Source organism: Cyphellophora europaea (genome assembly GCF_000365145.1).
Source record: "Cyphellophora europaea CBS 101466 unplaced genomic scaffold supercont1.7, whole genome shotgun sequence".
NCBI lineage: Eukaryota > Fungi > Ascomycota > Eurotiomycetes > Chaetothyriales > Cyphellophoraceae > Cyphellophora > Cyphellophora europaea.
Genome location: NW_008481813.1, coordinates 235,773 through 251,842, shown reverse-complemented (window position 1 = coordinate 251,842; position 16,070 = coordinate 235,773). Strand labels below are relative to the sequence as shown.

The 16,070-nt window shown below is 53.7% G+C and overlaps 6 protein-coding genes across 6 annotated transcripts; 3 read left to right on the top strand and 3 right to left on the bottom strand.

The window, feature by feature from the left end:
• Positions 1-876: 876 nt before the first annotated feature.
• HMPREF1541_07180 (uncharacterized protein) lies at positions 877-2,993 on the bottom strand (the record flags this gene model as incomplete). The annotated part of the gene is made up of 3 exons (XM_008721505.1): positions 877-1,191; positions 1,245-2,337; positions 2,395-2,993. The coding sequence occupies 3 exons, from the start codon at positions 2,991-2,993 to the stop codon at positions 877-879; spliced, it is 2,007 nt and encodes a 668-aa protein (XP_008719727.1).
• A 2,499-nt stretch (positions 2,994-5,492) lies between these two features.
• Positions 5,493-7,691, top strand: HMPREF1541_07179 (uncharacterized protein; the record flags this gene model as incomplete). Its single annotated transcript, XM_008721504.1, has 1 exon — positions 5,493-7,691. The coding sequence occupies one exon, from the start codon at positions 5,493-5,495 to the stop codon at positions 7,689-7,691; it is 2,199 nt and encodes a 732-aa protein (XP_008719726.1).
• Positions 7,692-8,595: 904 nt separating this feature from the next.
• Positions 8,596-9,403, bottom strand: HMPREF1541_07178 (uncharacterized protein; the record flags this gene model as incomplete). The annotated part of the gene is made up of 3 exons (XM_008721503.1): positions 8,596-8,986; positions 9,064-9,302; positions 9,383-9,403. 3 exons carry the CDS (start codon positions 9,401-9,403, stop codon positions 8,596-8,598), a joined length of 651 nt encoding a protein of 216 aa, XP_008719725.1.
• A 690-nt stretch (positions 9,404-10,093) lies between these two features.
• HMPREF1541_07177 (uncharacterized protein) lies at positions 10,094-11,747 on the bottom strand (the record flags this gene model as incomplete). The annotated part of the gene is made up of 4 exons (XM_008721502.1): positions 10,094-10,133; positions 10,180-11,096; positions 11,538-11,639; positions 11,730-11,747. 4 exons carry the CDS (start codon positions 11,745-11,747, stop codon positions 10,094-10,096), a joined length of 1,077 nt encoding a protein of 358 aa, XP_008719724.1.
• Positions 11,748-12,346: 599 nt separating this feature from the next.
• HMPREF1541_07176 (uncharacterized protein) lies at positions 12,347-13,101 on the top strand (the record flags this gene model as incomplete). Its single annotated transcript, XM_008721501.1, has 2 exons — positions 12,347-12,406; positions 12,454-13,101. 2 exons carry the CDS (start codon positions 12,347-12,349, stop codon positions 13,099-13,101), a joined length of 708 nt encoding a protein of 235 aa, XP_008719723.1.
• Positions 13,102-13,816: 715 nt separating this feature from the next.
• On the top strand, positions 13,817-15,813 carry HMPREF1541_07175 (uncharacterized protein; the record flags this gene model as incomplete). The annotated part of the gene is made up of 3 exons (XM_008721500.1): positions 13,817-14,056; positions 14,134-14,254; positions 14,396-15,813. The coding sequence occupies 3 exons, from the start codon at positions 13,817-13,819 to the stop codon at positions 15,811-15,813; spliced, it is 1,779 nt and encodes a 592-aa protein (XP_008719722.1).
• Between the last annotated feature and the right edge of the window lie 257 nt (positions 15,814-16,070).

Below are 16,070 nucleotides of genomic sequence, written 5' to 3'. Positions count from 1 at the left end.
AGTCCAGCCAAAGACAACAGCAGCAGCCGCAGGCCTTGTCAAGGGGGATGGTTATGTGGCGGCTCAAAAGTTTATGGGCCTCTCTTTGTTCGCAGGGAGTCGGGTTTACGCGTGCCAGTCAATAGGCTCGAAATGTGGACTCCCCGTGAAGCCACCAGCACCACATCGCTGCGCCTCGCCAGACCAGTCAACCCCTGGCTCATGTGAAACATGCCCATATTATTCTTATCCATGTATCAGATATCGGCTGCACATGCGAGCCTCGCTCGTCGGCTAGTGCTCTAGGACAAACTTGAACAATGATCTTTCGCATTTGTCGAATACTATCAGAAGGTATCAACAGAGAATCCGCGCGTGGCTGGTGTTTTGAGCATCGGTTTTCAGTGCTCGTTTTCCCTCCTGTTGCTCAATTCCTCGGCCGCTGCTTTGCCGCGACGCAATCTATCCGCGCTTCTTGTTGGCGCAATCATTCTTCAGAGGGCAATGGGGGTATTGTGGTCTTCTCTGTCGTGGAGCCCAGCCGTCTCTCTATCCGGTGCAACTCCGTTTTGGGCCATCTCAGTGAATCCACGACTGTGCCATCTATTGTCTAACCCCGCCCGCTTTTGATCTCAATTCAATCAACTTTTTTGGTGAAAAACTCCCAGCTGAATGCAAAACGCCCGATATGCCCCCATTCTAGATCGAACTCCTCTATCACTTTCCAAGTGGTGCTCTGCTCTTGGCCAGGAATTATGGGTGGGTGAACTGCCAGTCCGAGAACGGGGAGGCGAAAAAACAATGTCGTGAGTAAAATTTGACAAAAACCTGCCTTTCGTGGGCTGTTCATGTTGGTCGTGAGGTAAGTTGGCCGTCTCAAGTCGTCAGGGAATGCCATCACATCATTTGGTGATCCGGTTGGAGCCCAGCTCCTAAGCTGCCCATCCCTTGATTTGTCGTCATTCCACCAGACATGCCCATCGAGGGCGATCGATTGACGTTGACCTGCAACTCTGGATTGCAGGGAGGTGAATGAGTCTTGTGATACTTGAGGCCGTTGAGGTTCTTGTACCGCTTCTGACAGACATCGCACTTGTATGGCTTCTCCTTTTCCATACCCTGGGTCCCGGGATATGGTGCCTGCGTGTCCGGATTGACGATCGAGAATGTGCCATCACCGTTCTCGTGCAGTCTCTGATTATTGTGGCCGTGCTATGACATGTCAGCGGATAGTGGTCACAGGGGGGAGTGTTATCTAGACATACCGATTTGTGATATTTGAGCCCATTTTGGTTCTTGTAGGCTTTTTCGCATCCAATGACGGGACAGCGGAAGGGCTTGGGTTCTTCGTGGGGAAGCATGTTGGTGGTTGTGTCCGGAAGACCAGCAGCGACTTGTCGTTCGCGGATCGTTCTGGCAATATCGCTATTCGGACCATACTGCCCGCTGCCGAGACGAGAGTGCGCGCCGTTGCCGTTTGCTTGTTGTCCGGGCCGATGGTTCTGCTGGAACAATCTCTTGGCGGGTTCATCGATACAAAGATCGATCATGTCATTATTCATGCCGTAGCCGAAGTTGTTGCCAAATGCATCATTGCCAAAAAGAGGATTCTGCATTGACATGTCATCCATTCCAGCCATCAAGCTCTCATCCAGCTCTCCCGGTGTTCCCGGGGCTGATGAGTCAGGAGTGTGCCGGTAAGGGTTCTGAAGGTCTTGAAATTGCTGCATCGGGTTTGCTGACAATGGCGCATTATTGAATGCTGGTCCTCTGCTAGTGGCCACTGGAGTATTCGGAGCTGACTGGCGGTACTGTTGGTGCCCTTGCATCATGGTGGTGTTGAGCTGGGGGATCTGGGGCTGCTGCATGGTGGCAAATTGTGTCTGTGGTGAAGTGGTCGCAGAACTCCGGGTGTACAGGTTGGGCGGAGGAGTAGTTTCATTGCCATCGTCCATATCCATCTCCATATCCTCGACGGTGTCCATATCCGGGACAGTTTGCAGTGTGTTGGATAGTCCACTTCGTTGGGGCATTTGCTGACCCATGGGCTGCACAGCAGTGTTGAATGCTGAGCCTTGCATGCTCCTCTGCTGTGCTTCCTGCTGCACCTGGTTGGCAGTATTTGCTGCAAGTGCAGCGCGAGTATCTGGCACAGTGGGCTGTGCTGAATCCATGCCTACGGGGTCTTTCTGCGCGTGCGCTTCCTCATAATGCTGGAGTAAATCATGGAGAGTCGGCAGGGTAAGACCGCAGCAGGAGAAATCTTTCATGAAGTTGGCCTCAAGTTTAGGAAGGTACGAAGACGAATGGTACGAGGGAGATTGAAAGGCGAATGGTGATGTTCCAGCCATCATCATACTGTAGAGTAGTTAGTACTTCCTCGATCTCTTTACTGACTCGACATCATCGACTTACTCGTCCCGGATCCAGCTGTTGACTGAAACGCCTCCCCAACTCATGCCGGTGCCCAAACTCTGAGCCAGGCTCTCTCGTCGTATCTTGTCACTGGGACGGCCCTTGACCGAGATGGGCCGTGCGCCACTCTCGGCGCCGTAGTTGTCGGTCATCGGGTTTTGATTGAATTGTGGAGTCGCACGTGCTTGGTCCATGCTCATGCCATCAAAGGTCAGCTTGTTGTCGCTCGCACTTTTCTGCAGAGCAGATGTCAGAGTCGAAGGTTGATTGCCGCGGGGTGAGGTGGAAGTGTGTCGTGCTGAGATGTTTATTGGGCCAGCAGCGCCAGCCATAGAATGTTCTGGTGGCGATGCGCCAAATTGTGGGAAGGAGTTGTCGTCAAAATCGGGCTCGAGGACGGGAGTTTCGACACAGAGACGAGTGGTAGTTCGGCCTATGTCGATGGGTTTCTTGTACCACGGAGTGGCCGAGTCCTTTCTGGTTGGAAGGGTGGCGCAGATGGGGGTGATGGGAGTGGAATCTCGCGAAGGGCCCTGCGACAAGTCACTCGGAGTTGGCGAGTGACGAAGCGACGGAGGGCTGTCTGCGTACTCAAACATAAGAGTGGAAAGGAAGGCAGAGTGGGGGGCGAGAGCGTCTAATGCGGTGAGGTGGACTACGATCCGGGTGACGTGATAGGGCGTCGAGGGGCGTAGGCAGTCAGGTCGGTATGGAGGATGATGGGCGCCAGCGGATCTTTAGTTGGAGAGCGTAACGAGAATACTGGAGTCGAGGCCGAAGCAATAAAAAGAATGGATGAGGTGTTATGTCGAATTATGTCAGGTATGTATATCGGCGTAGAACATACAGTCTCGAGAATGAGTGCAGGCTGCCGAGCAGCAGTCGAGAGGCATAATATGACGAGCATCGTTCAGGCTGAAGGGGACAAGCGGAAATCATGAGGGCCAACCCATCGCCTGAAGCGCAGCTGAGTGGCCTCCTTCCCACATGCCCCAACACCTCTTCCGGCATGGTTGCCAGCCCACTTGCAGGTCGCATTGCCGGTGGAGCACACCGAGCCCACCACCAAGGGCCCTGTTCCCTCGAGACTTTAGAACTACGAGAACAAGACCGGCTTCTTTCCTCAAGAGCAGTAGACTGCCGCGCTGCCGTAGCACATCACCTCCACCGAGGCAAATGAGGCCGACAAAGTGCGAATCGAGGACGAGATTACTTGAACCACCGTTGCCCTTCCGCCACACACACACACACCAGGTCCGAGAGCCGCCTGTCGGTGCCAACACCATCGTCACTTCGATCGAAGGAAACTCAGTTCCGGTGCGGTGAGTCGCGCCTACTTGGCGGCTGTCGGGCAGAAGGCGGCATCCTTGGTCGCTGAGCCAGCACCTGACTGGGGGCTGAGGACCTCCGTAGCCGAAATATGTCCCTTAAGCACGATGATCAACTGCCTAATCATTCAGCGCTGTGAGGTGATGATGATGATGACGATGCCGGAAGCTGCCATACTATCCGGTCGCTTGCAGCACTGAGGACTATCAAGCCGTCGGTATCATCTTCCGTAACGTTTAGTTTTCTCTATCGTTCATGTCGTTGTTCCTTCGGCCAGTGGTTGCAGTTTGCCGTGCATTGCGCAAACCTACACCTGGAGTTGGATGGGGCGGTTCCTTAGCGGTTGACCCAGCTCGTGGGATGGCTCGGATCCGCCCAACCCCTCTCACAGGTACCTGAGGGGCTCCTCCTGTTTCCTTCTGGAAACTGGCCAGTCTCCAGCCTTGTCTCAGGCTGTGTCGCCTACGGTCCATGTGACATTCGCGGCCTGCGCTTCTTTGAGCAGCCGCTGGCTGTTTGACCCGTCCTGTTGCTGCGTTGGGACACTTGCCCCCTAAAACTCAGCTGTCAATCACAGCAGCTGACGGCATGGACCTACACCGACCGAGGGAGCAGCGAATTGACATACTTCGGGGTCTCCTTATGGCAGGTCCAACGACAAACGACCGCTGACACGCCCAAGTGCGTCAAAGCTTAATGCTTGAGCCTTCCGTTCTGAGGCCCTCTGCCGAGCGTCAGCCGACCCGAGGTTTTGCGAGGCTTTACATTCGTGCCTCGAAGGACAATCATAGATTCAATCTCGAATCTGGGATATTGCACATCGCCACCCCGGCCGCGACATTGTGGAGATGCTATATTCCACCCACTTGAACAGTGTCGAGATCGTACCTGCATCTTTTTCTCTACCTGTCGCCCGCGACATGCATTGCCGGTCGACATCCGGCTGTTCTCGCCTGCACGTTTTAGCTTGACCTACGTCGCCTCGCGAGGATCAGTGCAGCTGTTTTCTTGCTCAGTGATGAGTTCTTGTTAGTCATGCAAAACCTCTGACGCGGCCCCAAATTGAACACACTGTAGTTTGCAGAGAACCACCATTTTGTCCTGCTGACACCGTTCGTGATTTGACATGGCCGTCTCCATCTACGCCGCCATCACCCGTAGTTTGCCCTTGGCACCGGGAGATTCCTAGAGCTACATCGGCTATCCTGCCGGCACCAGTAACTCAGCACGACCCTTGAAGTGTATCCGGATTGCATATACTGTTGGCGCAGTCTTGGCTCCAAAATGCCGAATATTGCTGTTGAGAAAAAAACATCCTGAACGCACATGTTTCGGTGGTAGTTCCTGATCTGCAACCATCTGCGGTGCATCCTTGCTGCATGCTCGTGTTACGCCTCCCGTGGACCTCGTGGCAAGTGGGTCTCGCCAAGGCAATTGTCAAACACTGCACATCGTGGAATTTTTCCACCCGCTTCATGAACGCCTCTGCTGACGAACAACAAATCAATTGGCTCGACCACAAAGGAACCCGGATCTAGCAAGGTGGCGCACGACCTCCTCCCAAGTAAGGCTGTCCGGACGTCCCGACAGAGTGGATTGATTCATGCGAGGCTAGACCACCTCGTTTCGCACGAGAGCATAATTGTGTGAGGTAAATCTGAGCTCATCGCCCCAAAAACGCCTCGACGAATTGGCGCCACCGCCCTTGAGACTCAACGTTACGTCTGAGACAATACTGACCAACCTTGAAGCGTGCGGATTGGTGAACCATGGCCGACGACGGTTCATTGGGTGCTAACGGCACGACATCTGAGCCGCCTATCAATCAGTCGAATCTGGACAGCACCGCTACCTCGGTCAAGCGGAAGGCTGAAATCCCCGAGGACGAGAGCAATGCTGAAAGCAAGCGCCGAAAAGGCACTGCGCCCATCAAAGCAGAATATTTGATTCCTTCGGACCACCGCCAAGACCATGCATCAGAGATTCAATTACAGGAGCCGGGTGATGATGATGCCGCCGAGGCTTTCCACCATCAGGACCGACAACCCACGAGTAATAACTCTAAGCACAAGCGCCGGGAGAAGAATCAAGGTCAGAATAAGGCGAGGAAGTTTGGCAGCTCCAGAGATGAGATTCAGCTCTGCTCAAGCAGGACTCGCTACAACGAGTTTTCACCAAAGCAATGCTCTTTCGGGGACAAATGTCGGTACGAGCACGATATCAGGAAATATCTTAAGCACAAGCGCGAGGATCTGGCCACATTCACCGGTGTCTGTCCTGTGTTTGAGGTGAAGCAGTCCTGTCCAGTAGGGTGGAAATGCCGCTTCGTTGGCTCCCACTCCAAGGAAGTCGAGCATGCAGACGGCCGCAAGGAGCTCGTACTACTCAGCGAACAAGATACCAAAGACGAGTCCCTCGACAAAGCAATAGGCGAGGACAATGAGACTGGTGTCGCCAATGCTCTCTCTGCTTCCGAGCGTATCAGTCTGACCAAGAAGAACTTTCCCACTCCAAGGTCAGATAAGTATCTCGAATACGTGGCATCTCTGATGGACGATCATAAGTCCAACGGATCAGCCTCAAGAGCACCGCTGCGAAACTCATCTTCACCCGAGCCTGAAGGCGACGCTAAAGAGGCCAAACAGGATGACGCTGCCGCTTATGTCGAACCGCCTCTGCGGCCCTCGGAAAAACGCCGTCTCTACTTCGGTCCTGATACCCCGGTTCTAGCTCCGCTCACTACGCAAGGCAACCTGCCTTTCCGCCGGCTCTGCAATTCTCTGGGTGCTACCTTTACCTACTCGGAGATGGCCATGTCGATGCCCCTACTACAGGGGCAGAAGTCAGAATGGGCGCTCCTCAAAGCCCATGAATCCGAGATCCAGCCTCCCACTTTCACCTCTCATTCCAACATCGTCTACGATTACGGCTACGACCAGTCCCGCGACCTGCACTTCGGTGCCCAGATCGCCGCCAATAAGCCATGGCTGGCATGCAAAGCGACCGAGATTCTAACCACCCTCTTGCCGCGAGGGCTCCGGTGCGTCGATCTGAACGTTGGCTGTCCCATTGACCTCGTTTACCGTGAAGGCGCCGGTAGTGCTCTCATGGATAGCCACCACAAGCTCGAGAAAATGCTGCGTGGGATGAATTACGTCTCAGGCGAGACACCCATCACGGTCAAAATTCGCATGGGCACCAAGGATAAATCGCCAACTGCCCATCGCCTCGTCGACCGCCTGGTCCTTGGTGGGGGACCCAATCGCGGTGACCCATGCGGTGTGGCCGCCATCACACTCCACGGCCGCAGCCGACAGCAACGCTACACACGCTGTGCAGACTGGGACTACATCTCCGAGACGGCCTCCCTCATCAAGGACCTCAACGCCAAGCGCGACGCCCTGGTCGACACGGCTCATGAGCCCGACGCCCGCGACCTGCCCAACACGTCGCCCGCCCGCGCCGGCAAAGTTCACTTTATCGGCAACGGCGACGTATACAGCCACGAGCACTACCAAGCCCATCTGCAGCACGCGCACGTCGACGCCGTCATGTCCGCGCGCGGCGCCCTCATCAAGCCCTGGCTCTTCGAGGAGATCGCCTCCAACCAGTACCTGGACAAGTCGTCGACCGAGCGGCTACGCTACATCGAGCAGTTCTGCCGCTACGGCCTCGAGGCCTGGGGCTCCGACGAGATCGGCGTCGGCCAGACCCGCCGCTTCCTGCTCGAGTGGCTGAGCTTCGCCTGCCGCTACGTGCCTGTGGGATTGCTCGAGTATCTGCCGCCCAATATCCAGGATCGCCCGCCGAGGTACCGCGGCCGCGATGAGTTGGAGACGCTCATGAGCAGTGATAACTACAAGGATTGGATCAAGATCAGTGAGATGTTCTTGGGCCCCGCGCACCGGGATTTCCGCTTCGAGCCAAAGCACAAGAGTAACGCCTATGAGGGGCAGGCGGAGGGCTAGAGGACGCCACAGGGTGGAAGCGACAGCTGTGTTGTCTCCGCGGAATGCAGCTGGATGGTGCAACAATCGTCCACAGGTCGCATTTACTGCACCTTCTCGACATTCCCCGCCACTCTCCTCATCCCTCTCGAGACACAGCTTCACATCTCAGTAGTGCTGCCACAAACCCACTCGACCTGTGTTGACGCATGTACCATCCTGCTGCATCCTCGACGCTAGCATATCACCAAATCGAAAGAGCCATACATACACACAAAGTCCCAAATACCAAGAAGGCCTTCATCCGTCCATCTTCCAGCCGATGGCATCCAGTAATGCTCATTGGGTTCAGCGCATGTTGCGAGAAAGACACATTCTCATGTTCTCGCTGAGGGGAACTACGCTTAAGCTGAGTTATGGGTATCCGCACACTAGATATCATCACCATTACGAGAAACGAATGAAAAGTCCAGGCCTATATGCCTTGCTATTGCCAGTGTATTTTCCCAAATGAACTTTTGTGAAAAGGGGTTCGTGAAATCGCTGTGTTGCATTTTGACGCCTACCCGTCTAATAAGATAATTCTGATCGCGTTTGAAGTTGCCGATTCGATGAAGCCAGTAAAAAGCCGTATGGCATTCTGCCAAACCCCTGCCTGCCTATGTGGCCCCGACCTACACGTCTAGCCATGTCGCCTGCAGATGTATCCCGTCACGCAACATCTGTTCTCGTTGTAGCTTACTCGTTTGCTTGCCGATCGTCAAGCGGACACCGACCGACTCAACTGCTGCAGAGTCCTCAACCTTCGCAGCTCTTGACTGTGCCGCACAAAGTCCCCGTATCTCGAGTCTGTCGCCTCGCTTACGGACCGCTTCCCGCCTTCCATCCTAAGCACACCATTTCTCAACTTCCGTATATCGAGTCCCTAGTTCCCTTTCTTGTTGCCGTCGCCGGGGTTCAGATTGTTGTACTTGACACTCAGCTCGTCGTACTCTCTACGGAGCCCATCGGCCTGCTTCTTCATACCCTCGAGCTCCTTGTCCTTCTTCTGCAAGTCCTTCTTCAGCTGTCCAATGGCATCGGCACGGTAGCCCTCGTCAAGCTTCTGGGTATCCTTCTTGGATGGGTCGGCGGCCGAGTCGCCCTCGTACATCTTGACCTTCTCCTCCAGACGCAGGACGTCAAGGATCATCATGTAGGTACGGTTGAGGATGAGGGACAGGAAGAGGGTGAAGCCCGTCAGGTACATATTGCGCTGGCTGTAGAATTTGCGGGCTTGCACCTCCATGCGCTCGGAACCGACAGCGGCAGCACGTCTGTGGGAAAGTCACGCGTTAGCAGCTGCATCATACATTTTGGCTCTGGCCATGCGGGAAGTGGGGTAGGTCTTTACCCAGCACCAGTGGAATCCTTCATGAGCGCAGACATCTCAACTTGCACACGGTAGACGCGGTTGACGCTGTCGACAAAGAGGATCAAGATAAATATGAAGGTGATTTTCATGCCGTATTGTAATTTGGCCACAATGGGGGACTCGGAGATGAAGTTGAACATCTTTCGCTTCACAGTGAAGGGCATGGGAATGATGAGCCCCATGAAGAGGGCCATCTCGGCCATGAGAAGGACGAATACCTATTAGGTGGTCAGAGATGGACTGCAAAAGAGCTCGGGCAATGGAGGGGCTTCGGGGGGTCCGATGGAGGATAGCTTACCAGACTGTAGTACAGCGTCATGATGGCGGAGTTCGATAGTCGACGATAGAGAAAGGTTGACGAGGTGGTGAAAGGTGTGGATGCAGGAACTGAAAGTCTTGTTGGTATCAAGACGAGTTACTGTGTACGAGAGAAGAAGACACGATTTCCGTGGTGGAAGAAGCAGGAGCAAAAGTTCCAATGGCCACGCAAACCAAGTGTGATGCAGCGTTTACGCAGTTACGTCACAAGACAAGATTCGTGGGTTGACCTGACAGCCACACACGCCCACAAACGTTGCGTCGCCCGCACACAGTGCCTTCTGCCTGCTGATCACATTCGCAGTACGATTTTACTTATTACTACATACGGAACGATGGCGTTGTTACATGATTTCGTTATGTGGCATACCTAGTCACTAAAAGGCTTGGTCTCGTTACCATGCCACGGTCGATCCGTCTGTCGCAGCCGAAAAGCATCCCCAGAAGCAACATTAGCTCTTGTCCATACCCCAATCATTTGGCTGCTACAATCAGCAGAAGGTCGTGCTCAGCCGTCAAGTAGACTCTGCTTTCCGCAGCAGCATGCAGCCGCCACTTCTCCTTGCTCGACTGCTCGCTTGAACATAACGTAGCACTGTGCATTCTGGTTTCGCCAGCAGCATGCTTTGCTTGCTTTCACCGTAAGCTCTGAGGCAATAGCGCCGTATCAGTAGATCAATGCATGCGTGGACTACCACTCGAATTCGCCCTGGCCCTTGTGGAAGACATATCTACCATCGTCAGCTTTTTGGTATCTGGAGTTGCGGAACAACTTACTCTGCCCCTTCAAGACGGAGGATGCCGTCCTTCAGGGTGCACTTCCACTTGTTCTTGACCCGCTGCACTTTATCGTAGGTACAGAGCATCACCTTGCTGGCCTCTTCTTCGCCATCGGGATTCAGCTCAACCTCATTGGGGTCATCAAGATCGGAGTTGATGGCATCTTCGTCGTTCTCATCATCGGCGGCCATATCACCCTGAGCGCGAGAGAGGGAGGTATCGGCAGTAGAGTCACCATCACGTACCTTCTTCAGGTTCCGCTTGGTTTGGGATTCGACCGAAGGCTGTTCGTTTAAAGGGAGCAGTAGACCGCCGCCCTCAAGCTGCTGCTGAGAAGCCATGACATGATCACGGATGAAGCTGTCGGTATGCTCTCTGTTCTGAGCGATCATTGCCTTGCGTCGCGCATACTCTGCTTGCCATGTGTCTAGAGTATCGCCAGCACCGTCAGTCTGGTCGGTTTTCAGGGGAGCGTTGGGTTGCTGATTGTATCGCGGGACTGATCCTTGCTCCTCCTTGATGTACGGTGAGTTTTGATGTTGTGGGGGAATTTGGGTGCCGTTGAGGCTGGCGACTTGCTGACTAGCCTGATCACCAAATCGATTCTGGAGAAGTTGAGCTGCTCGTTGCTGAGCTTCGCTCATAGACCGGTTAGGAGGTATCGGCATGTTGGAGTACTGCTGTTGTGGCATCTGAGGTGGCATTTGCGGTGGATACTGTGTCGGCGGTTCGGACTTGATGGGTGGGAGAGTGTTGAGGGTTGTTTGTGGTGGAGGCTGGTTGGAGAGGTTGCCATTGCTGGGCATCGACCGTGACGGTTCTTGTTTGACGTTGTTGGCCTTTTCTTCCTTTGGTGGTGCCGGGTCCCAAGGCAATGCAACAACGCCTAAGCTAGAGAGTTTCTTCTGCCACTCCTATTGACAATGTTAGCAAATTCTATACCAATTCCAATACCATTTCTTGTCACGTGCTCACGACCCTAAGCCACTTGGGTGGCGCGTCAGGCGTACCCGATGCGGATAGGCGCCGGGGGTGGAACGAGTCTAGGCAGCCAATCTGGGTATAAGAGCATGAGTCAAAGCCTGCACATGCGCCCGCCCTTCTGGCTCCTAAAGAACTCCCGACCCCGCCCCTGCGCCGCGTCCGCCAACCCAACCCTCACTGACGGAGGCCGTTGCTCAGGCCACTCTTTCACAGGGTCACTGCGCTGCTCTTCAACGGCGATTATTTCCTGCGTTCTTCCTCGCTCGATTCGATTGTTTGTAGCAGGGCCACAGGAACAAATTTCGTCGCCACTACCCTCGCCGATTCCAAGATGTGTCTGAGATCTGGGATGATAAGAGATGGGTGCTCACCGATTGCAACAGCTCCAGCGCCGATGCCTCAACACCACCCTCTTCAAAATCAATTCGCGAATTCTCTACAACATCCTTGATGACTTTCGCGTAGACGTCGCCCTATTGAACAGTCATTAGCGATGAGCGACAGACTGAAGCTGCTGGGGTTGCGCAGGCTGCAGCTTGCTCGGCGAGCAAGTGGCAACTTACCACTGTGGCTTTGGACATGTTCACAAGTTCTGGATAGCTGACGCTCGGTCGTACTGAATGTCGTAGTCTTGCTCGTAAGAACTTCAATCGCTGGATCGTGGTTTATCGGACAAGATGCCTTCGGAGAGTGTTGCGCCACTTGAGCGGGTGGCTCGTCCGCTTCACCACCACCTTCTCCTGCCTCCAGACCCGGCTGAGATAGCCGCGGAGCACTGTATGATCTGACCGACGCTACTGCAACTAAGTTGACTCGAGTTTGAGAGGCGACGCGATTGTTGGCAGTGGTGTCTGGGTTGTCAAGTGTTGGAGAGCGGCTTAGTTCATGACCCCCAGGATGGCTTGGCACTTACTTCCACGCCAGTCCGGATATAGACTAACGTAGCCTGAATACTGTGCCTGTTCTAACTTCACACGATAGCTTCTCCGCTTTGTAGATAGTTTGTAGTATCTCTCTGTGATGTATCTGAACTGTACTCCTCAACCAACAAGACATTGAATGTGCTATCCTGGTTAAGGCTGTAATCTCAACTCATACTCATCATCTTCGCTCGCACATTGGACTGATTCAGCGGCTGGGCTCCGACACATCCTTTGCTCATTTCGACCCTCACCTGAGAATGGCTTCCTCAAAGACTGGTCTCATAGTGGTCGACATGCAGAACGACTTCTGCCCTCCGGTAAGTTCATGTAGGCGAATCAGCTGAGGTGATGTTCATGACACCAGGATGGCTCTCTGGCTGTGACCGGAGCAAGAGACACCATTCCCCTGATCAACAAGCTACTCGAATCACCCCTTTTTGAGATCAAGGTTGCCACCCAGGACTACCACCCGAAAGACCATGTGTCCTTTTCTGATAACCATGAAGCTCCGAATAACAAGCCATTCGAGTCCTTCATTGACATGGCCAACCTGGTCGCCAACAAACCCGAAGAGACCATGAAGCAGCGTTTGTGGCCTGTACATTGTGTTCAAGGCACCAAAGGGGCTGATATTGTTGATGGTCTCCTCACTGATAAGGTCGACCTGTTCCTCAAGAAGGGCATGGACCCCCGTGTCGAAATGTATTCTGCCTTCGCGGACTCCTTCGGAAACCTCACATCTGGCACCGGCGGGGTGAGTGACGATCTTGCGAAAATACTCAAAGATCGAGGAGTGACCGACGTCTTGGTGGTAGGAGTTGCTGGTGATTATTGCGTTAAGTATACCGCTCTTGACGCAGCGAAGTCCGGCTTTAATGTCTCGGTGATCGAAGATGCTCAGCGCTGTGTGGACCCGTCAGCGTGGAATGAGGTCAAAAGCGATTTTGCCAATGCGAATGTCAAAGTTGTTGCGATGGATGGTGTCGAAGCGCAGCGTGTTCTGACCTACTAATGTGATGAACCCCCAAGGCTGCGCGATTGAGCGTCGTGGCTGCAAACCATCGAGTTCAGGTGACTGCACTGTCGTCCTCGCTACACACGCTGAGGTTCTCCCGGCAACCCAGTTGTGGTCAACATTCAGACTAGGTTCACGGTCACAACCTCTGCAGTTCTGCTCCTTTCTGCCGGGTCAGCACGACGTCGAGCTGAAACGTTTACCACGAATTCGGTACGATCTCCACTTGTCCTTCCTCATCTGTGCCTCCGTACACATCATGTAGGTCCACGATCAAACACCTTGGAACCGAGACAACGGGTCGCACGTCGCCAGTCACTTCGTCAAGGCAGTGCATCGAATTAATGCTGGTCGTGAAGCGCACGTGCCTATTCAGCCTACTGCGCTGAATACACACCAGCGACTCGATTCACCGAATAACGCAGCTATCACTTTTCACACGCAAGCTCGGTGGTCATAGATTCTCCTCTGCAACACCAAATGTGCTACTTTTCAAAAACTTCTTGAGAATCTTGTAGATCAGCCTGCTGACGACTGCATCATACCGACACGAGAAAGACTCAAATTTTCGGGCTTGGCTCGCCGGCAAGAATGGGATCCCTCATTGTTGCGACCGAGGCTGATGTCGCCCGCAAGTGATTCCACCCTACATGATCCTCGTGACTTGCTAACAATTGCAGTTGCTGAACGCAAAGACATCATCAAGAACTTCATGAATGCCATCAACAATACGTTCTTGGCTGGTCCCCGTCGCTGCATCGACAAGCCTGGAGTTCCTCCTGCTTCCGGCCTGCACTTCGATCACAGCAATGGGCCATTCCTCGAGCAGTTTCCCGCTGTCATTCTCTCTCAGATTCTCCTCGAACTCGAGCCGATCTGGTTGTTCCAGATCGAGCGAGCTATTCCTAGCATTGCTCTGTTCCTGACGCACAAAGAAGCCAACTTGATCTGGGTAAATAGCACATCTCTGATCCACTCGATGCCGTCAGGCTCGAGTCACATGCCACATGGAAGCTGACGTGTTGATAGTATGGTGTGCTCCCACCAGCCCTCTTCTGTACTCCTGAAGCCTTCCAGAACGAGAAGCAGACAGAGCTGGCGAAGCGCTATTTCTACGACCGAGGTGATAACAAAACTCGGATCGTTGACGGTAAGTCCCATACCCTCTGCGTAAACCGAGCTGGCTCCAACGAGAGGTGTCTTCTCCGCGAGCGTAGGATCGCCATCCCCAGATCGACCACAAGCACATACATTTGCTGAGGATGTTTCTGACGGCATTAAGACCACTTAGTCACCATCGGGCCCATCGAGCGAAGACAAAAGAACGTTGTATCCATCGGTGTTTTGCCCAATAACCGCATCGGCGACAGCACTAGTCTGAGAAGAATGGGCATTCAATGGCTTGACAACTGCTCAAGCACAGCTAACGAGACCAATACGATTCAGTCCTTCGACCACCTCCATCGCTCTAGCTCTTTCCCACTCATCAAGTCGTCCGACCCCGACCGCGGCTCGAAGTATCGCGTCCGAAACCTCGCACTCGGCGGACCCTACGAGCACTACCTGTCCTACCGCCGAGAAATCCTCGGTCACTTCCATGCTGGTGTGCGTTGCGACATCTGCCTCGAGATGCTCCGTAGCAGTGATCGCAAGACCAAGATCATCGGACTACTGTTGTGCCAAGGCTGCCTCGGCAAGTGGACGATCGATCCAAACAAAGAGCAAGGTCGAGTCATTGAATACGTCAAAGATGTCTTGCCCCATATCGCAAGCCCCCGCACTGGTTTCAACCGTTCAGTTCATGCACCCAACGGGCAGATTCCACTCTTCATCTGGCTGCCTGTGGCCGACTACATCGTTCGAGATCGACTTGGCGTTGACTATCTGACGGCCAAAGCCAAGGCAAAGTATTTCGATCAAATCAAGCAGCTGAAAAACAAAGATTCTAATCTTGCTGTTCTTCGTCGCAAGCTCCGCCACCAAATTGTTGCCGCTGCCGAAAAGATTCTCAAGGAATGTAAAGCTGATGGAATGGGCCAGGCTCTCAACCTCGAGCTGCTCAAGTACTGGAGTCAGAGCTTCTTGCCCTGGTCTCGCGTTGGTGAGGTGCTCTACCCTCCAAAGGCTCTCGATCGAATCGCGTTGCTGATGCCCCATGAGTGTACGGACGTCTATCCCAGAGACCAGACCTTGACGATCGAGTCGAGTGCTGCAGCCAAACGTTTTGCGCAAGATGCGACGTCCATTGAGTCTGCCGCACGTGCAATGCTGCAAGAGCTCGTCTCTTCGCCCAACTCGATGACTAGGCTTGTCGAGATCGCCACACAGTACCATACCGCTCGCTTGCTTCCCACGTTTCATCCGGAAGGGCTTAAGAATGGCGTCAGATCAATTGTCTCCAAGAAACGCTTCGAATCGCCCTTTGTCTACTCCAGACGTCTCAAGGTTATTTTTGCAAAGCTCCATACCCACCCAGATCCTAGGACCCAAGCTGTCGCTTTAGTTCCGAAGGGTGGCGGTAAGGAGCGCGTTCTCAAGCTACTTCCCCGAATCGTGGAAGGGGCTTGTCTGGTTTGCCCATACTCTGGTACACTTGCCCCGCGTGGTCTTGCTGGCGTCATTGAGCACGTCCGAGTCCTCCATCCCGATTTGTTCTGGGGCCGCAAGCACATCGGTAGTCAGGAAGCACGTTTCTACATCATTGGTTGAGAGCAAGAAGCAGAGGTGTGAGGTTTGAGTATGGGAATTACGATGCTGTAAACTGATGAGGCAAGCTTCTTCTACGAAGCAGCATTCACGGAAAGTCAAGAGATGACAATATCAATATCGATCCCCGTAGATAGGTCACATGCCGGAAAGATGCGGCTTGGAGGTTTACTCTATCGAGTTGTTGGAAGATAGCTGAGACTCCTCATTTTCTTACACGATCAAGGCGTTGCGTTGCGTGCCACAGGTACCGTGAGAAA